The sequence below is a fragment of the Struthio camelus genome, chromosome 1 (assembly GCF_040807025.1).
Source record: "Struthio camelus isolate bStrCam1 chromosome 1, bStrCam1.hap1, whole genome shotgun sequence".
Lineage (NCBI taxonomy): Eukaryota > Metazoa > Chordata > Aves > Struthioniformes > Struthionidae > Struthio > Struthio camelus.
Window position 1 is genome coordinate 25414650 of NC_090942.1, and position 19325 is coordinate 25433974.

A 19325-nucleotide genomic window follows, 5' to 3' on the forward strand; every position below is an offset into this window, starting at 1 on the left:
GATCATCTAGTCCAACCTCCCTGCTCAAGCAGGGACCTCTAGAGCCCATTGCCCAGGACTGCGTCCAGACGGGTTTTGAATATCTCCAGCGAAGGAGACTCTACCACCTCTCTGGGCAACCTGTTCCAGCGCTCTGTCACCCTCACAGGAAAGCAGCTTTTCCTCATGTTCACATGGAACTTCCTGTGTTTCAGTTTGTGTCTACTTCCTGTTTTCCTGTCACTGGGCACCACGGAGAAGAGTCTGTCCCCATCCTCTTGACATACTCCCTTCAGATACTTGTACACATTGATCAGATCCCCTCTCAGTCCTCTCTTCTCCAGGCTGAACAGGCCCACCTCTCTCAGCCTTGATGCTCCATGTCCCTTCATCATCTTAGTAGGCCTTTGCTGGACTCAGTCCAGGAGCTCCATGTCTCTCTTGTACAGGGGAGCCCAGAACTGGACACAGTACTCCAGGGGAGGCCTCCCCAGGGATGAGGAGAGGGGCAGGATCACCTCCCTCAACCTGCTGGCAACACTCTTCCTAATGCAACCCCAGGATCCCATTGGCCTTCTTGGCCACAAGGGCACACTGCTGGCTCACGTTTAACTTGTTGTGCACCAGCACTCCCAGGTCCTTCTCGGCAGAGCTGCTTTCCAGCAGGTCAACCCCCAGCCTGTACTGGTGCATGGGGTTATTCCTCTCTAGGTGCAGGGCCTTGCACTTGCCTTTGTTGAACTTCAGGAGATTCCTTTCCGTCCAGCTCTCCAGCCTGTCCAGGTCCTTCTGAATGGCAGCACAGCCCTCTGGTGTGTCAGCCACTCCTCCCAGTTTTGTATCATCAGCAAACTTGCTGAGGGTGCACTCTGTGCCTTCCTCCAGGTCATTGAGGAATACGTTGAACAAGACTGGACCCAGGACTGACCCCTGGGGGACACCACTAGCCACAGGCCTCCAACTTGACTCTGCACCACTGACCACAACCCTCTGAGCTCTGCCATCCAGCCAGTTCTCCATCCACCTCACCATCCACTCATCCAACCCACACTTCCTGAGCTTGCCTATGAGGGTGTGATGGGAGAGAGTGTCAAAAGCCTTGCTGAAGTCCAGGCAGACAACATCCACTGCTCTCCCCTCATCTACCCAGCCAGTCATTCCACCATAGAAGGCTATCAGGTTGGTCAAGCATGATTTCCCCTTGGTGAATCCATGCTGACTACTCCTGATCACCTTCTTGTCCTCCAGATGCTTAGTGATGACCTTCAGGAGGAGCTGTTCCATCACCTTTCCGGGGACGGAGGTGAGGCTGACAGGCCCGTAGTTCCCTGGCTCCTCCTTCTTGCCCTTTTGGAAGACTGGAGTGACACTGACTTTCTTCCAGTTCTCAGGCACCTCTCCTGATCTCCAGGACCTTTCCAAGATGATGGAGAGCAGCTTAGCAATGATGTCCACCAGCTCCCTCAGCACTCGTGGGTGCATTCCATCGGGGCCCATAGACTTGTGGGTGTCAAGTTTGCCTAAATGATCTCTAACCTGATCCGCTTTGACCAAGGAAAACTCTTCCTTTCTCCAGAAAAATTAAAAAATTTAAATAGAATTTATTCGTTCCCTAGCAGCCCCTGCTGGTTCCTGGCCTCTGCCATGCCTCCTCCCACCAGGGCAGCTCTCCCAGGCTGTGCTGCTCCAGTTTTCAAAGAACCGTACTATCCGTTATTCTGTGAACCGAAAAGTATTAGTTCATCAAACATGCAAAACTGGAGTGCTCGCCTTAGTGCTGAAGTGTATGAAATGAAGAAGAACTTTTATGACTCCTATGCCAAATCCTGTGCATCTCCATGACATATGGCTTTTCTGCCTACAGGTGAATACAGAGCCAGGAATGATACCATAAATAACCATAACAAAGAGTAGTTTTGAAGTACCTGAAAAATAATGAGTGTTTATGCCCGGCCATGTATTTCAGTAAAAAGAATTTTGATTATTATATTTAATGCGGTGGAGAAAAACAAAACATGAACAAACAAACAAACCAAAGCACAAAGAAAAAGAAGTGATCAGAATTTTTCATGTATAGGGCTTTCTTGATGTGTGTTGAACATCCCAATGTGTTTACACCCACCACCTCCAAGAAAATGTATCTAAGTAGCATCCTATAGTGTAAGACACCATAATTGCTGAAATATCTCTTTTTTAAAAAGGAAAATAAAGCATAAAATCAGATTCAAGTGATTATTCAGTTCTGTGGTAATTTTTGTTGGCTTTTTGCACGTATTTAAATGTATCTGTGCCATGTTGGAAAGCTTTGCACTATGGAAATAGATTGTGTGCAATAAGATGTCGAATCTATGCAGCTTTCAGGCAATTAAATACTTCTATATCTCTTCCCACCCCAATTCTATCATGTCAGTCATATACAATAAGTTTGATTATCTCACATGCTAGGTAGAAACTAAAGTTTTGCTGGGAACGAAGACGACACTAATGCCTAGCTTTGTCTTCCCCGCCTCCACTGCTCTGCAGTGCTATTTGGTGCTCCGTATGTAATTTAGTTACGCAATTTAATAGCTGTGTACACTTATCTTTCTCTTTTCTTTCCTTCTTGTTCACATTGCAGCTGCACCCAGGTTGAATGCATTTTTGTGTTTAGTTTTCTGGGTTTTAGGAGACTGCAATCCTTCTGAAATACAGACTGAATCACTGAGTTACTTCCTCATTGCATAAGCTAACACTTCTTTTATTTCTATTTTTTTCTTGTTTTCAATCCCATAAAAAGAAGATTCTAGGTAGTGCTGCCTTGTCTTTTCTAGGAATGATATTAATCTTTTGGGGAAATATATTTTCCTTTGGAATATCTACATGCTTCTGCTCAAAACTAGTGCAAATGAATACCAGAAAAACTCAGCTGCAGTGACTATATCAAAATCTTTGCTCAGGCTACAATTCCTTTTTGTCTTGGATTATAAAATGTTTCACTACACCATTTAATGGTTGGAAGAAGGCAGTTTTTCACTGCAGACCATTTTTGTGATATGGCTAGTGCAATCAATGGCAGCTTTAATGCTTTTTTGTCTGGTGAAGATCTCAAGAGAACATTTTGTAGAGGACTTGTGTGTGCATGTTTGCATTGCATGCGCATGTATACTACAAGAGAGCTTTATGAGAATATATACACAGATAAGAATAATATAGGTTATCCATTTTCAGGATAATCCTAACAAGACTAAAACTTTTAATTTAATTAAGACTAAACTATTTAATTTAAGTGATGTGTTGGAAAACAGAAAAGGTGGTCATAACCTTGTAAATGACCTTGTAGCTTTCTCCTGTGCAGTCCTAAACAACTGCCTGCTTATCTCATGAGCATGGGGATAATTAGAAAAATCCCTTCTGAGGGTTATTGCACAGGTATGTGAATGAACAGGAACTGTATGACATTTTTAAACGTTAGTTCCAAAAAAGTAAGTGAAAATTTCTTAAGTGTTAGGGATTTCATGCTGCTACTGTGTGTCATTATTAAGGCAGAACAGTGAAGGATGTTAGCAATGTTTATACAATTCTGGTGAGAATGGTGCTCACTGTCTCTAAGATAGAAGCCACCCTTGTATGTAATCACTGCAAGCAACAATGACTATTTTTAAAGTTGGATATTTCATGAAATAACCTGTTTACAAAACTTTGTAAAATAAATAAAATAAGAGAGTAGTAGCAGATGATACCTTTTTAATCAGTTATGTTCTTAAGCTTTTGGACTATTTGAGAAAGAAATAGACAAACAATATTTAGAAAGCTGTTTATCAGCTAATGAGCTAGTTAATCAGCTGTTGACAGTTTCCTTTGTAATGAAATGCATTTTTTTCCATTCCTAGAATCCAGAAATGCTAGCAAAGACAAACGTACTGTCCAATTAAATTGGAAACTCAAGGGAAAAAAAATATCAGCATAAAAATGAATAAACATGAAGTCTGCATTCAACAAGGATAATCATTTGACCTGTAGAAAGGTAGTATAGGCAGTATGAGCTAGACGGAGCTCTGCTGCAGTCTTTCAGTGATCACTGATCACTTTTTTAAGTACTTGAAATCTTAGGTCACAAAAGATGGAAAAGAACAGAGATGATTCCATCATTGTCCCTGAATTGCTGTTATTATTTATAAAGAATAAAAGGTGATGTTGATAATTTGTGGATAATTTAAAAATGCTCTAAATGGCCAGTGACTATCATCTCACCGTAATATTATCCAACTCGGGCAGTTTTGCAAGGCATCTAATCATTACTATGATGCTAGGTAGGAATAGTTGCTTGCTGACCTAAGAAACTGATTACCTGTAATGAGACCAAAAGTAGTCATTATTTTTGCTACCTTTAAAACAAATAAGTATTCTGTCTTTCATGTTTAATTCAGCCGAGGATAGCTTTTCTGCAGACTAAATGGACTACGTTTTTCCTAGATTCTTCCCATAGGCTCAAATGGAGCTGAAAAGGAAAGCAGCTTTTCCAAAACAAGCAGGAAAATCTCACTTTCTTTTCAAATCTTCTCTGAGTTTGAAAGATCTGAAGTGTAAAGATTGCAATAATTTCACACTGTGTCAAACTGCAATGTTTATAAAAGGCAGAGTGCACTTGAAGTTAGACTGCATTTGGCTCTTTTGAGATATAATTGAGTAGCTCACAGGAGCTGAAAAGCTATGGGATCTGCCAAGCTACAATTTTCCTTGGTGAGGAAATTTCTCAGCCAGGACACAGCTGCGAGAGGTGGCTCTTTTCCTCTTCTCCTCCACCCCATCCCAATACGTGCACTGAACTTGACTGCAAGGAGTGTGCTGGGAGAAGGAAAAGGGGTGGGCTGTAGGGAAGAAATTACAGCATCCGATGGCAATGCTCTCCTGCCTTATGCTCAGGGCAACACAAATCATTTCTGAGATTCAAAGGCTGCAACCTCTACTTCACAGCACCAATTTTTTCAGCACATTCAGACCAATCAACATCCAGATACTGAGTTCACTGAGCATGGGAGAGAGACACTCATTTGTAGCAGGGAAGAGTGTTCATCAAATAACATAAGATCTGAGAAAATGGTATAATTGTGTATTTTCTTCACAAATTATTATGTCTCCCAGCACCTGTCTGTGAGTTTTGACAAATTAGGTATATTAAGACTTTTAGACTGAAGCATATATTCTTCACATGTCATAAAATGCCTGATGGAACTACTAGCATTTGAATTATGATTGGAGTGAATTTTCAGATGTTGTGTAAGTAGAAACAGAGCATAACTTTCCATTCTTAGTGTATGTTGCTGAAATTGGAAAAAGAAGGCAAAATTAAAATTCTTCTGTGTCTGTGAAGATTTGTGTGAGTGGGGTTTCTTTTTTCTTGTGTGGAGCTTAATACTGCAACATCTGTGCTATGTAACATTTTCTGAAATGAGATGGATAAGCTATTTGCTTTCTTTTCTGCAGATTGTTATAATGGAAGTGCAAGGTTTAAAGTCAGTAGCCCCCAATCGGATTGTTTACTGCACTATGGAAGTGGAAGGTGGGGAGAAGCTTCAGACAGACCAAGCAGAAGCTTCCAGGCCACAGTAAGCTATTCTATCACTTTATACAGACACCTTTTTCTTTTGTGGTTGTGAGACAATCTAGTTTAATATCTGTACAGTTTTTACAGTTAATTTAGGACTAAGTTGTAGGAAGTTTGTCTTGGGACGTTACCTTAAATTCTTGCTGGGAAATCAAAACAGAAATTACACTTAATTATGATGAATTAAGTGGGATGTGTGAATGCTGTCCAAAATAAATACCATTGAATGCTTGTATGAAGAAAGGAGTTAGAGACTGCGGCATTGTGTTTTTTTCTGAATCCTCTGAAAATATAAACCTTTCAATAGATATTAGCCTGAGGTGATTTTACGTATTGTAGGTTAACGTGAAGGTGGTGTTGTGGAGTGTAACTTGTACAATTGGTGAAAAATCAATACTCAGTAATCAATCTTGACAAAGCTTACTCACCTGCTGAGCCTATTTCATTTCAAATTACAGGATCCACTTCTTTCAATTAATTTTTGAGAGAGGCAGTCAGCAAACTGACTCAGAGGGGAAAACATCATGTCATCTGTGGTTGAACCAGTCAGAGTGGCACAGATGAAAAAAATTAAATGTTTTTTTTTTTTGGTTGATTTGTTTGACCTACACGCTGACTTCAGACACTTTTCTCTCTGTTAAAATGTCATTTGGAATCTTTTGTAGATAACTTCCCAGACACTGTGTTAGGGTTTTACTGGCACCATAGTGTGCCTCATGAAAAACAATTTTAAAATTGCACTTGTTACGATATCTGAGAAAACCTCTTAAACTGAGTTGGGATGTTAGCTTCTATTACATTCAGATCACATATACCTACTTCTGTTAGGTAAAAAAAAAACCAGAGTTTTACGTGCTGCTTTTGTATGTGGGTGTTGGGGGAAGGGCAGGAAGTCCTGATGTGGTAAACTTTCTTCTAGTCATATAGGAGATTTCCTTGACATGTAAGCCAGCAGCTGACTATAATAACATATTCAGACAAGCCTGGGAGATCTCTAAGTAGGTGGGACAAGCTGTAAAATTCATTTATCACACTCCCTGGCTGGGTACCTTCTGGGCTTTGGAATGCTCTGTCTTATAATTTGCATGTTGTACATGAAACATATGAACAGAGATTTCGAGAAGGAACTTCTGAAAGCAATGATAGCATACAAGACACATGCATTAAAATATATGTTTAAAAGGTATATGTGTTATGGATCAAAAACGAGTATGCAGCGTTCGTTGCTCATCTTTTGACCTGTTGAGGCATCCTCGGACAGCTCAGGATCCCATGCGAGTTGCAGGGCCTCATCTTGGAGGACAGTCCTCCAAGTTGCACTTTCTCTTCAAGCTCAGAGTTGCTCTGCAGTCAGTGTCTATAAACTTTGCTACAGTCAAGATTCCCTTTCTTCTGAAATGGCATCTCTTTTTTCAAGTTCCCTTGAACTTGTTATTTTCTGTTTTAAAGGCTTAATTGACCTCTGGTATTACTGGTATTGGTCTGCAAATCTCCCTTTCTCTAAATCAACTAGAATAAACAGATTCTCAGATCTCAGGCAAAATCATTTTCCTTCCAGTAAATCGTTCTTAGCTGTTAAGGATTTCTTTGTTTCTCTCTAGCTATTGCCAGATATGGTGAACAAAACGTTGAAGGGATCTTTGTCAGTTCATGGTTGACTTTTTACATACTGAGGGCTGCAGTTTAAAGTAAAGGTCATAAAGCCAGTCAGAATGTATCTACTGTGTATAGATGCATCCCCTAAAAGCTAATGACAGGTGGGTGAGTTGATTTTCATACTTATCAAAGTAGAAACTTTATGAAAAGGAGGTGCCACAGTAGGTGAAATCAAGATGAGCAACCAGAGTATTTGTAGAAAAGGAGTATATAAGTGATGTTTTATGAATAAAGTTCGTATGCATTTCTATGAAAAAAATTTAGGCATTGTTTGGAAGGGGATGATTGAAAAATGCCTGAGCTGTACACCAGAAGTACAGGAATGGGAGTTACTAGTAGTGTAGACCTGCTTTCCTGCAAAACAGGCTGACTTGGAAGGGCACAGCTGATAGAGATAGCTCTAAAATGTATCTCATTTTTGAGCTCTTCTGAATTACACTATGTTCCGTTTGTGGCAAGTGCAGTTATGAGACATGAGTGTATGGTATGATGATGAGCATATATAGAGAGGTAGTCTGAGGTGAAGGAGGAGGATATTCAGTTAGACAAGCAAGTTATGAGCAAACAGTAGAGAAGATGGAAGGAGCTGTCTATGGACTGGGAGATCCTTTATTTCACACAGTAATTTTTATGGTAGAGCCAAATCAGATCTTCTTGACAGTAGCAGTACTACTTTTTTTGGTTGGTGACAGAGAGAATTGGGAGGGCTTGGTAGAGTTTAATCAGATGATTGCACTGGTGAAGAAAGTCTCGAACAAATTATTATAGGTTGGGAGAGGTCACGGAGTTTCAGGAGACCATAACGTTTCTCTCTCGCTCATTGTCGCGTTCTCTCTCTCTCTTTCTCTCTATCTCTCTCTCTCTCTCTCTCTCTCTCCCCCCTGTCCCAGCATGTTTCCAGTCCTTCTAAAATCTTTCTTTTATGACCAATACTTCCCTCCCTCAAGCAATTGACTACCTCCACTTGCCCCCCTGCTTTTTCTAGCACTCATCACTATTTTCGGATAGGAACCTCCTAGGGTGATGGGAAGGGTCAGTAATTGGATCCAGGAAGTATGGGAAGGGACTTTCTGCTCCTGTTAGTAGTGGTGTTGCTGCGGGAAGAGAGTTGCCTCCTTATGCCTTTAGTCCTTTGGCATGGACAAAGTCATAGAAGTAGAGGCCAACAACCAGCTGGGCCAGAACAGCCAGTCCGTCTCTTCTCTGACACAGGCAAAAACAAGCTGTCTGCCACCCTAGCCTAGTGCATTCTTTGGCTGCTGCTGGAGCTGGCTTCTTACTAGGATAATTTTCTTTACTCACATTCTGGTATCAAGGAAGCTGATCCAACGAGGCTGCGGAAGGAAAGACAAAACTCATTGTAAAAAGAAACCGAGAATGAAGAAGACTCGTAGCTCAGCTCAACTCTTTAAATCAGTAGCAGGCACAAATCTCAGATAAATGAGAACATAATTTCAGATTTTATATAGAACGTGCAAGTAGAAAAGGGTAACAGAGCTCGCATACTAAGAGTAGAATGAAGTGGAGATGAAAAATGAATGACTACCATCAGCCTGGGGAGACTGCTAGCAAGAGCTCGAAATCATGTGCTTGTCACAGGCGATTTCTGTATTTGGCTTTATAGTTTTGAACTGATAGATACATTTGTTAAAAGAAGCAGTACAGGAAAATATTTATGCTTATTATTTTCATATGTGAAGCATCAGTGCGTGAAGTTCAGTGCTACTACTTGATCAGAAGTTTCAAAAGCTTTGGCAGTCAGAAGTAGAAAAATAGATATTCAGACTGATACTTTAAGAAATACTTTGTGGTTTCTGACTGCATTTAACCTCTGTCTGTTTTCTGTCTATTTGAAAAATAACCTTATGAGTTTATATTGAAGTGCTTCATGCAATTATATTCTTCCATAACAATCTCAGTAAAGCTCTGCTTTTATGTATGTTACTGAGTATTTAATGGTCATTCTAAAATACAAATGCTATAAAACAATATAGTTCGATTGAGGTAAAGTTTTGCAGTTTTACAAAAGGATCAATTATATAGCCTCTCGTGCAAAATCTATTAATATTTTATTACTGCCTCTGAAATTCATTCCTTCCAACTGTTTCCTGCTTTTTAGTCCTGCAGAAAAGCCCTCCAACATAGACTGTGACCTTTTCTGCCAGAGATCAGTAAGCAGGGCCTTTAGAGGAACCCCTTCACTTGTATGAAGCTTTGCATAACTTTGTTGTTGTAACACCACAAGGGGTCATCTTGCAAAATCCAGTGCTCATTTCGTTTTTCAAATATTACTGATGTTGCTTATTTTTCAGTCTTGTGGAGGCTGATATCCACATATTTTCTTATCATTAATTTCATTCATTCTGATGTTTAATAATGTAGATCTTTGCAAGTGTCATCTTTTGGATATGTATAATCATGCCTAAAGATAAAAGTAGATGACTGGCTTTTTGGGAATATTTTATCTTTTAAGCATATTTTATACTAGAAGTGATATTCTATTGTCAGATATGTATGAAATATAAAAAGATCATATCTTATATAATGAGAACATTTTAATAGAACTAGGATGTTCTTCATGTAAACAAGACAAACCAAATGATCATTTCTGCCTGCAGTGATTAGATAACCTTATAACAAGGTCTATTATATAGTAGAAGCATATGAAGAATGAATGATTAAATATTAAATATCTGAAGAGAGGGGGCAGGGAACCTCAATCAAGACCTCACAAATAAAGTTAATGCTGCTTGCTTTATTTTTATTCAGTGCTCTATCATCATTAATTCCATAAACTATCTGAAGGGTGGCAGTCGGTACTTGTGGATACATAATTAAAGATTACTTAGCCAAAATTTTATATAAGAGTTAAAAAAAGCAATAGCCTAACGTTTTTAATTTAGAACTTCCTAAGATGACATGCTTGCTGCTGGGAAAAAAAATATATATATATGTATATTTATTTTATATACATATACATATATATATATATATATATATTTTAATATAATGTTTTGATAATATGGCCTAAGATGAAATTTCTGGAGACAAAAGGGGTAGATAGCGTCAATAACCTGTGACAACAGTTTAATTGTATTTCTTCATCATGATCCCTGTAGCTTTCTAATTTTTATTTTTAATTAAGAGAAACATAGAGATGATGATACCCACAACTGTCATCTCGCTTGTGTGCTTGCAGGACAGAGATGTGCAGGGTGTAAGGAAAAGGAAAGGCACACCTATATTTTGTTTCACCAGTTATTGATCTATGCCTCATTCAGCTGCACAAATGAGATTAATTTTGGTCAGTAATAGCTCTTCATGTTTCTACCTGAGGAATTCTCCTTTTTCCCTCTGTTTCTGGCAGTGTTGCTGCTCTAGAAGCAGCCTTCATCAGCATGACATTTCCAAGCATGGGTACAGAGGGCAACGTGGTGCCAACTCTTTTCCGTGTTTTGTGCACTTATCTCCCATTTGGAACTGCTGTGACACGAGAGTATAATTTCTCTCTTCTAACTTTCAGATTATAAGAATTAGGAATGTACGTTTGAACTTGTTCAGATTCACCTGCTTAATTCACCAGCTCAGATTAGACATCTCTGGAAGACGGAAACAAATTGTACCGTAAACATATGATTTTCTTTCCACTGGTTGTAAAGGGAATGCAGATGACTAACTCAGGTGCAATGTCTGCGTTGTAGACGTCTAAACTGGGTGAGACGAATCTCACCCATTACTTCTTCAAAACATCTCCAATTTTTATTATTAAATTTTAATAATTGCTTTTGGCTGTAAAACAGTCTTTGAAACCCTTTTCCTCATGGTTAATCAGAACAAAGAAAAGAGTGTTTTAAAGTGCTCTGCTCTGCATTTTGTTTTCTCCAGAGAAGGGCTGAGATTTGTATTCATGTTAGTTCTTCCCAGTTCTCAGCTTTTCTGAAATAATTGCCCTTCATGGGGCTCTGCTTCCCTGGAGTCTTGCTCCTATGTTATAGTCCCCACAGATCTTTACTGTTTCCTTTTTAGCCTGATCTTACATATAGGAAATTAAGGCACAAGAAGATTTGGATGCTAAATGTTAGGTATTTTGCCTTATACATCATTACATTTATTCATTGCACATCTCTACGTAACTTCAGTAGTCTGTTGTTTCTGTATTTCAGACTTATCTGTATTGGCAACTCCATTTGAAAATAGCTAAGGTCAAACAGTTGTTTTGTAAAGGCTGCTTTAAGTGAATTTCACAGCGTTAGAAAGAAACTTTTTGGCACAGGCAGTCCAGTTCAACAGGGCAGAATTTGACAAATTAACTCAGCCACATATCTGTTCATTTCCTACTGATTATTGTACATTGGTACAATATAAATTTTCTTTAAATCCTTAGTCTACCTATAAGTCGTACTTCACTGACGCGTTGCTGTAGAACAGCAACGAAGGTGTAGGGTTATCTGTGTGTATGGCCTGAATTTTTCATCAATTTGAAATGAAATACCACCTAATAAAGTTAAGAAATGTGGAATTAAGGTGCTGCAGGGCAGTATTTTAAATTGAAGATGTACTTGTTTTCATTGAACTAAAAATATCTCATTTTAAAGATACTAAAGATACTAAAATAAAATGACTAAAAATGAGTTCATACATTTACATATATTTATTATGTTTATCTGTAATATTCATTTAATAATGTATATCACAATTGGATGTTGATGTGAAAAATATAGCAAGCATGGTTAAAGTGACCAGTATTTTTTTAATAAATATTTTGGAATTTTAGGAGAGTCAATGGGATAAAGATCATGACAGGAAACAAAGAATATCTGCTTTCATAAACTAGGTTGGACTGAGTTATATAACGATTATTATTATTTGCTCCAAGATTCATCCTTATATATATAAATTCCATCATGACTTTCATTTTATCATATTTTAGTAAGTCATTCTTCTTTGCGTTGTCAAGATTGGGACAATTCACAAAGTAGAGATTGAAGAAACTACCTTTAAAAATTGGATGTTATGAACAAATACCCTATATGCCTGTCTAGTATGCAGCTGTGAAGAGGAAAAAGGGAATTGCCAGCAGGAAATTATCTGATGTTTTCTTGGCTCTGCAAAAAAAAAGATGGAGCAGAAAAATACACATTTATTGCATCCTGTGTTCTGGATTAATGATGGAACAGTTTCACAAAGGAGATGTGGATTTAGCTGAGAATTTACATGGCAATTTTATACAGTTATTCTAGATGTCTGATCAATTGCTTGCTCCCTCAGAGAAAGGATATAATAGCTAATCAGCTCAAGTGTAAAGAGCAGTATGAAATCCCCAAGAAGAAGATACAGGATTTCTAAAATAAGTGCGTTTCTATGCAATGTTCTGTCATTGATTGCTATTTTATATTGTCTAAGCGATTTCACCCTCCCTCTCTTGCTACAAAGAAGTATTCGTCTTCTACAGGCTTTAATATTAAAAGATAATTGAAACTTGACTGGATAATAACCTGATTAACCTGATGTAATTGGCCTTGCTTTGAGCAGGGGCTGAACTAGCTGACCTCCAGAGGTTCCTTCCAACCTAAATTTTGCTATGATTCTACAGTTAACCCCCAAAATATTTTCCACATCCTTTCTACACAAGGGATTTGTGAAAACAATTGTTGTGAGAAGGGAATATCTGCAGATCTAGGCAGCAAGCGTAGTATTGTGGAATGGAATAAATGGGATGAAAGTAGGAAGGAGATAATTACAATTGGTTGTAATCTCTACTGTATTTGGGTAGTAAGCAATAAAGATAATCCTTCTCCTGGCAGAGCATATCTTTTTTTTTTTCCTTCTTCGTAGTGTTTTTAATTGTTCTGGCTAATTCCTAATTATTCCTCACTTTGCTTCTAAGTTCTGGGCATGTTAATAAAGTGACTGAAAGCAACCAGAATTTCTGCCCCAGTGTGGTGGTTGCACTTCTGAAGTGCTTTCATCCACTATGTTCTGCTGCAGGACTTAGGCCCCAAACAGAGAGCCGGTAAGATGAGGCTTTTGCAATTAGTAGGTTCTCTGTTCAGAGTTTGAAGTCCCTGGCATATTAACCCTCCTCATATACTGTCATTTCTGGACAGTGTGTAAATCCATGAAATGTTTCTTCTTTGATACAATAATAATTGTTGTGTCCTGTTTTGCTAATTGGCAGATTAACTTTGTCTTCCAACTACTTTGTCCCAAACCATTTCTCAGCTTCCCTAGAAGTTGTGGTTTTGAAAGCTCCCCTTAAGCATAGCATTGCTTCTATGATACAGGAGCTGCTTTAGAATGAATATCTCCTCCTATAATATGTACTGGCATTACACATCTCTTGCAAGACTGATACTAGTTTTAGGTTTAATTTTACAGTGCGTTTTGGGGCCTAAAGTTGCATGCCCCACTGTCACCTCTTTCACTATAGTAGTCAAGGTCTGGAGGAAGACTGCTTACCTACTGCTTAATGTACATGACATATCTATTTTCACCTTAATTCCCACCTGATCCACTGCAAATACGGCTAATATTTTGCAGACAGATGTAAGCTTTCTCTAACATTGTACCAAATTATCTAGATGTATGATACAGCTTTGAACTGGAAGGCATTTAGCTATGAATAGTGTGGTGTTAGCCAAAGCCAATTAAATCCTGCTTAGAAGAAAAATGTATTGGATCAAGCTAGCCATCATACTAATATAGCTACATGGTGTCTGGCTAGGTCAACGTGAAGGCAGAAGCAGCTTACATCTGCCTGCAAAGTATCATGTAGATACAGCCAGATGGTTGCAAGTCTGTCAAAAAAGTTGGGGGAGGGAAGGAGTGCCTCCAATTTTACCTTTGGTGGAATGGATTTGAAATTTTTCATTCAAAGCATTCTTCACCTGCCTTGGCTTTGGGAAAAGAAACTGTTGAAACTTCAATTGCTTGTGAGCAACAGTTGATGTGGAAAACATTCCTTTGTCTTTCTCTTAAGGTCTGACATGATCGAACTGTCCCATGTTACATTTTCAAAATATACTGTTCTTAAATCTTGTTTTGAAGTGACTTTTCAAAAATTTGCTTAGATTTGTTGTAAACAAAATAATAAGATTATATTGGAAATAATTTCTAAACATATGATTGAAAGTAGTGTTTGGATCAGAGGAAATTTTACGTTTTTAATTCAGTTTTGGTTTGCTGTTTTGAGCGAAGAGAAAGGTTGAGGAAAAGGAGGTAAAAGAAGGCAGGTTTTGCTTTTGAGCCACCAGGTTAAGAATAGTTTATGAATCTCAAATTGTGACACCCAAAAAACTGTTGTTCACCACACTATGAGTTAGACTCTTGTTTATTGTCACTGTGCTATTATGCGCATGGGTGCTCAGAGGTAAGTGTCAGGATATCCAATAATCCTGTAAGAATACAAAAAAGTCTACTGCTCATATGAAGAAAGAAAATTTATAGATCATGAAATTTCTAAATAACCTCTTTGCATATAAAGTGTGACTCCACAGATTAATGTGCCTATTTGAAAGTAATACGAGCAGATTGGGAGTGGGAGGACAACAGAAACAGAGGCAGAATAATGTGGACAGCTGATGAGAACAGTAGGAGTCAGAAAGAGGAGTAAAAGTTATTTCAAAATTAAAAGAGAAGTGGTATAATGGACAGATGGAATACTGAAGTTTTCTGATTTCATTACTGTCTCTTCCTCTGATAGACTGTGCGGGTTCAGATAGGTCATTCTATTTGCGATCTGTTTTCCCATATCTTTAGAATGAGGTGACAACATTTATCTGCTTCATAAAAGCAGTTCACCAACATTGGTACAACATTTTGAAAATTTCAAGTGCCACACATACAAAATAACATGAAAATATAGGTGCTGCATCTTTTAAAGGTGTTGAGAAGGATTCATAATTTTCTTTCTCAAGTTAGAAGCTCAGTAGGTATGCAGAGAGAAACTTTGAGAGCATAACTGGCCATGTGTCCCTCACCAGCTACTACCAGAGTTTGAAAGTCTGTGGGAGACAGGAATCTCTTGCGGATTCTTCACACAATATGCAGAAATGGTTCCCAGCTCCTATCAGTCTTGCTGCATATACTTGAAAATCTTCTCCCTGACTTGTCTTGGGTTCCTGTAATGTAGGTAGCTGATTCTTGCCTCAAGGAATGTGAGATGGAAAAGCTAGACTGAGTAATAATTTATTCATATTTTTATGTTTGTAATGAAAATACTTGTCTTAATAGCCTTCTGTAAATAGTGTTGGAGTGCACCATTTTCTTTTTTCAGTGTAGAAAGACTAAAAGACTGTTTTTATTTAGTTGCTTATCATGCCTTAAGCCTCTGTCTAATTTTCCTTTCTGTTAGGCATTAGAGACTTTTTTGCTTTGAAACAAAATAATGCACAGTTTTATCATTTTACATTATATAACTTAATTTTTTTCAAATATTAATAATGTATATGTTTAAAAAGAAATACATGATTATGTCTAGCGGGTTAATAGTTCTATAAGAAATGGTTAGTGATTTCAAGCTCTGTTAAGTCCCTTATTTAAAACACAGTAGTTATTTTTACCAAAAGCAAAACTTGAAAAATCCAAAATGATAGATTCCTAAATGGAAAACAAAAAAATCCCAGATGATCAGAACATATATAAAATATAGCTTATATAGCACATGATAGCTATTGTAAAGGAGCTTTACAATATAGTACATCCATCAAAACAGCATTTCCTTGCTATAGTCCAAACAGGAGTCGGAATCAGACCTGTCAGTACTTCAGAATACAGTTCCAAGAAGGGATTGTCAATGTTTTATAGTAGAACTGGCTTAAAAGCCTTTAATTTTGCTGCTGAATCCACAGAAAAAAACATTCACTCTTTCCTAGTCACTGTACTAGATGGTGACTAGACTAAGCGTTCAAAAATAGAGAGCTGGGATACTTAGAACAGTGTTTGCAGCTACAGGTGTTGAACACTCAGCTTTTCTGTATAGGAAGTAATACAAAGTCAGCTTCTTAGTTTCCAACAGCTAGTGTTTCTTTTCCAGCAGCTTATACAAAAGTTCACAAGCCATATATAGAAAAAGTTGAAGAGGGGAGGAATATGCATGAGAAATGTTCTTTGCAAATGCAGACTTCACTTAGACATTTCTGGGTATAATTACATTACATCATTAGGTCAAAGAGTTGGCCAAACCCTGAATGCCACTGCTTGAACATTTGTATAAGAGCAGAGCTGCTGTTGCCATGGGGAAGGCATTGCTACTTCTCCTGGCTAGGTGATGACCTCCCAGCAGCGCCTATTTTTCTGTCTTACCTCCTGCATACACCATCTACCTGCTGACAGCAACAGCACCCACTTTGTGGGGATACTAGGAGGCGAATTTTGGAGGTGGTGACTGGTGCCAGAAGAAGAGTCGAGAGGGAAGTAGGGCGTTTCTGCTCTTACAAAGAGGAGGGAAGTAGCTGTTTCTACTGCAAAGACCAGGAGAAGTCTGTCCCTTGGGGAAGGAGGGGAGGATGGTAAAGGCTGGACCTACATCCTGGTTGCACTGAAGTCAGGCCATTTTAGTGTTGTAGGCTTATGGGTGGAAATACATGAAAAGTTAAAAAAAAAAAAAGGAAAAAATAATTAGTTAAGACCCTGTCTAGGTATAAACAAAGGTGACACTTAAAGGTAATCATATGGCTTTCTACTCTTCATCCAAAATATCCCCTCTTTCTGTACTTCCCCTCCTTCCTCCTGCTGTCCCGTCTCCCCAGACCTGGTTACCTTTCTCGTAGCAATATTTGATAGTTTTGGCAGAATTTAGTTGGGAACCTCAGGGGTGAAAACATTGCTGTCAAAAAGTTCCTTCACTAGCTGATAGCCCAGAAGTATTTATGGAAAGCGTCAGCGCTCGTGTAGTGGGATTGTAAAGCAATGAATATGGAGTGCTCAGCAAGATTTCTGCATTAAGTAGTGGACTCACAGTAATACAGGGAAGAATGTAGAGCGAGTCTAGACATATAAAAGAACAGATAAGGTTAGTTACTGTCAAGCCCACAGTTTAGTTTACCTAAGCACGGGTTTTGTCTGTGGCTCCGCTGTAAAATGACATTTTTGTTTGTTGGGAACTTTCTTAATGCATTGCCTTTCAGCTGCAATTCAAGGTACTTGCTCTGAAGCAGGAAATTATGCTCCTTGCACTTTCATCAAAATAAATGAGTAATTTTCACATAGAGAAATAAGAAAATGTTGAGTTTTTTGCCAAGAAAAATATTTTCAATCTGAGCCATTATGAGCATTATGCAGATAATTAGAGGATATTTGAAGGTGAATTTTGGTGACTGCTGCCAGAGGAAGAGTCAAGAGGGAAACAGGATATTTCTGCTCTTACAAGGTAGAAATATATGAACTCTTTTCTTTGTAGTTTCAAATATTAATTTCAAATCACATTGATGTAATGCAGAATACATACTGAAGTATACATTGAATGAAATAATGGCTGTTATGTTGCATATAAGAAGTAATCATTACCATATTCAATTCTTGATGCTGCCTAATAAGCTTCTGTCGGTTGTGTAGTAATATTTCAACACCCTTTTTCAATAAGAAAACTTCCATTAAAAAGAGAATCACAGAATCGTTTAGGTTGGAAGGGACCTCTGGAGATCATCTAGTCCAACCTCCCTGCTCAAGCAGGGTCCTCTAGAGCATATTGCCCAGGATCACGTCCAGATGGGTTTTGAATATCTCCAGGGAAGGAGACTCCACCACCTCTCTGGGCAACCTGTTCCAATGCTCTGTCACCCTCCCAGGAAAGAAGTTTTTTCTCAGGTTTAGGTGGAACTTCCTGTGTTTCAGTTTGTGCCTGTTGCCTTTTGTCCTGTTGCTGGGCACCACGGAGAAGAGGCTGCCTCATCCTCTTGACACTCCCCCTTCAGATACTTGTACACGTTGATGAGATCGCCTCTCAGTCTTCTCTTCTCCAGGCTGAACAGGCCCAGCTCTAGCAATCTTTCTTCATAGGAGAGATGCTCCAGCCCTCTAATCATCTTGGTAGCCCTCCGCTGGATTCTCTCCAGGAGTGCCATGTCTCTCTTGTCCTGGGGAGCCCAGAACTGGACACAGTACTCCAGGGGAGGCCTCCCCAGGGCTGAGGAGAGGGGCAGGATCACCTCCCTCGACCTCTGCCTAATGCAACCCCAGGATACCATTGGCCTTCTTGGCCACAAGGGCACACTGCTGCCTCATGCTTAACTTGTTGTCCACCAGCACTCCCAGGTCCTTCTCGGCAGAGCTACTTTCCAACAGGTCAACCCCCAGCCTGTACTGGTGCATGGGATTATTCCTGCCTAGGTGCAGGACCTTGCACTTGCCTTTGTTGAACTTCAGGAGGTTCCTCTCCACCCAGCTCTCCAAGCTGGCATTATTTTCAAAGATGTGCAGATAGAAAATAAACAAGCCATTGGGTTATATGATAGAATTGTTAGCATTAAGGCCATCGTTTTTAGTTAGCATTCTGGTAATCAGTCATTGCCAGATGGATGGGTATGCTCTGTGCTCGTAGAGAAAAGGAAATATTTTTGTTCCCCCCCTCCATTATTAATGGAAAAGAACTAACAACATTAGGTACCAGTTAATGTCCTATTTGGGAGTCTCAGTAAAAAAAGGCAGAAACAGAAAAATGCAGAAACAGATAAACATAGATTTTAGTCTGTTTTTGTGTGGCTGGATGTCGAATTGAAGATTTATTTCCAGGCTGCTGTGGGGAAACTCGCACTGCTGGTAGAGCTGCTCGCATCCTCTTTCACCTTCTCTCTCTCTGCGAAGGGAGTTGTAGCTGCCGGTGTGAAACACTTCAGCAGCTGCACACTTACACAATACTTCACTAATGACCGAATCTTCCTCTGACCTGGATTTAGGGGGTTCTGATCTAGATTAAAGTATCATTTTAGTCAGATGTGTCAGGGAAGTCTAGTGCTTTGAGTGTCTGGTCTGTCTTTCTGTTTCTTGACATTTCAGCTCACTAATTGTACTGTGAGCACAATTTCTAACCCAAAGGAACTACAGACATCTATTTTTCCTTAGTTCAGTGTGTATTGAAGCAGAACAGAAACAACCAGGTGGGTATAGA

General features: G+C 39.0%; 1 protein-coding gene across 15 annotated transcripts in view; it reads left to right on the forward strand.

The window, feature by feature from the left end:
- Positions 1 to 19325, forward strand: part of CADPS2 (calcium dependent secretion activator 2) — a 333791-nt gene that overhangs the window by 138209 nt on the left and 176257 nt on the right. For all 15 annotated transcript variants that reach the window (XR_011139141.1, XR_011139137.1, XM_068932158.1 and 12 more), the window contains one exon: positions 5443 to 5564. Coding sequence is in view for 13 of the 15 variants with exons in the window: in XM_068932158.1 (XP_068788259.1) it covers positions 5443 to 5564 (122 nt within the window). In the remaining 2 variants the exon portion in view is untranslated. The remainder of the gene's footprint in view (positions 1 to 5442; positions 5565 to 19325) is intronic.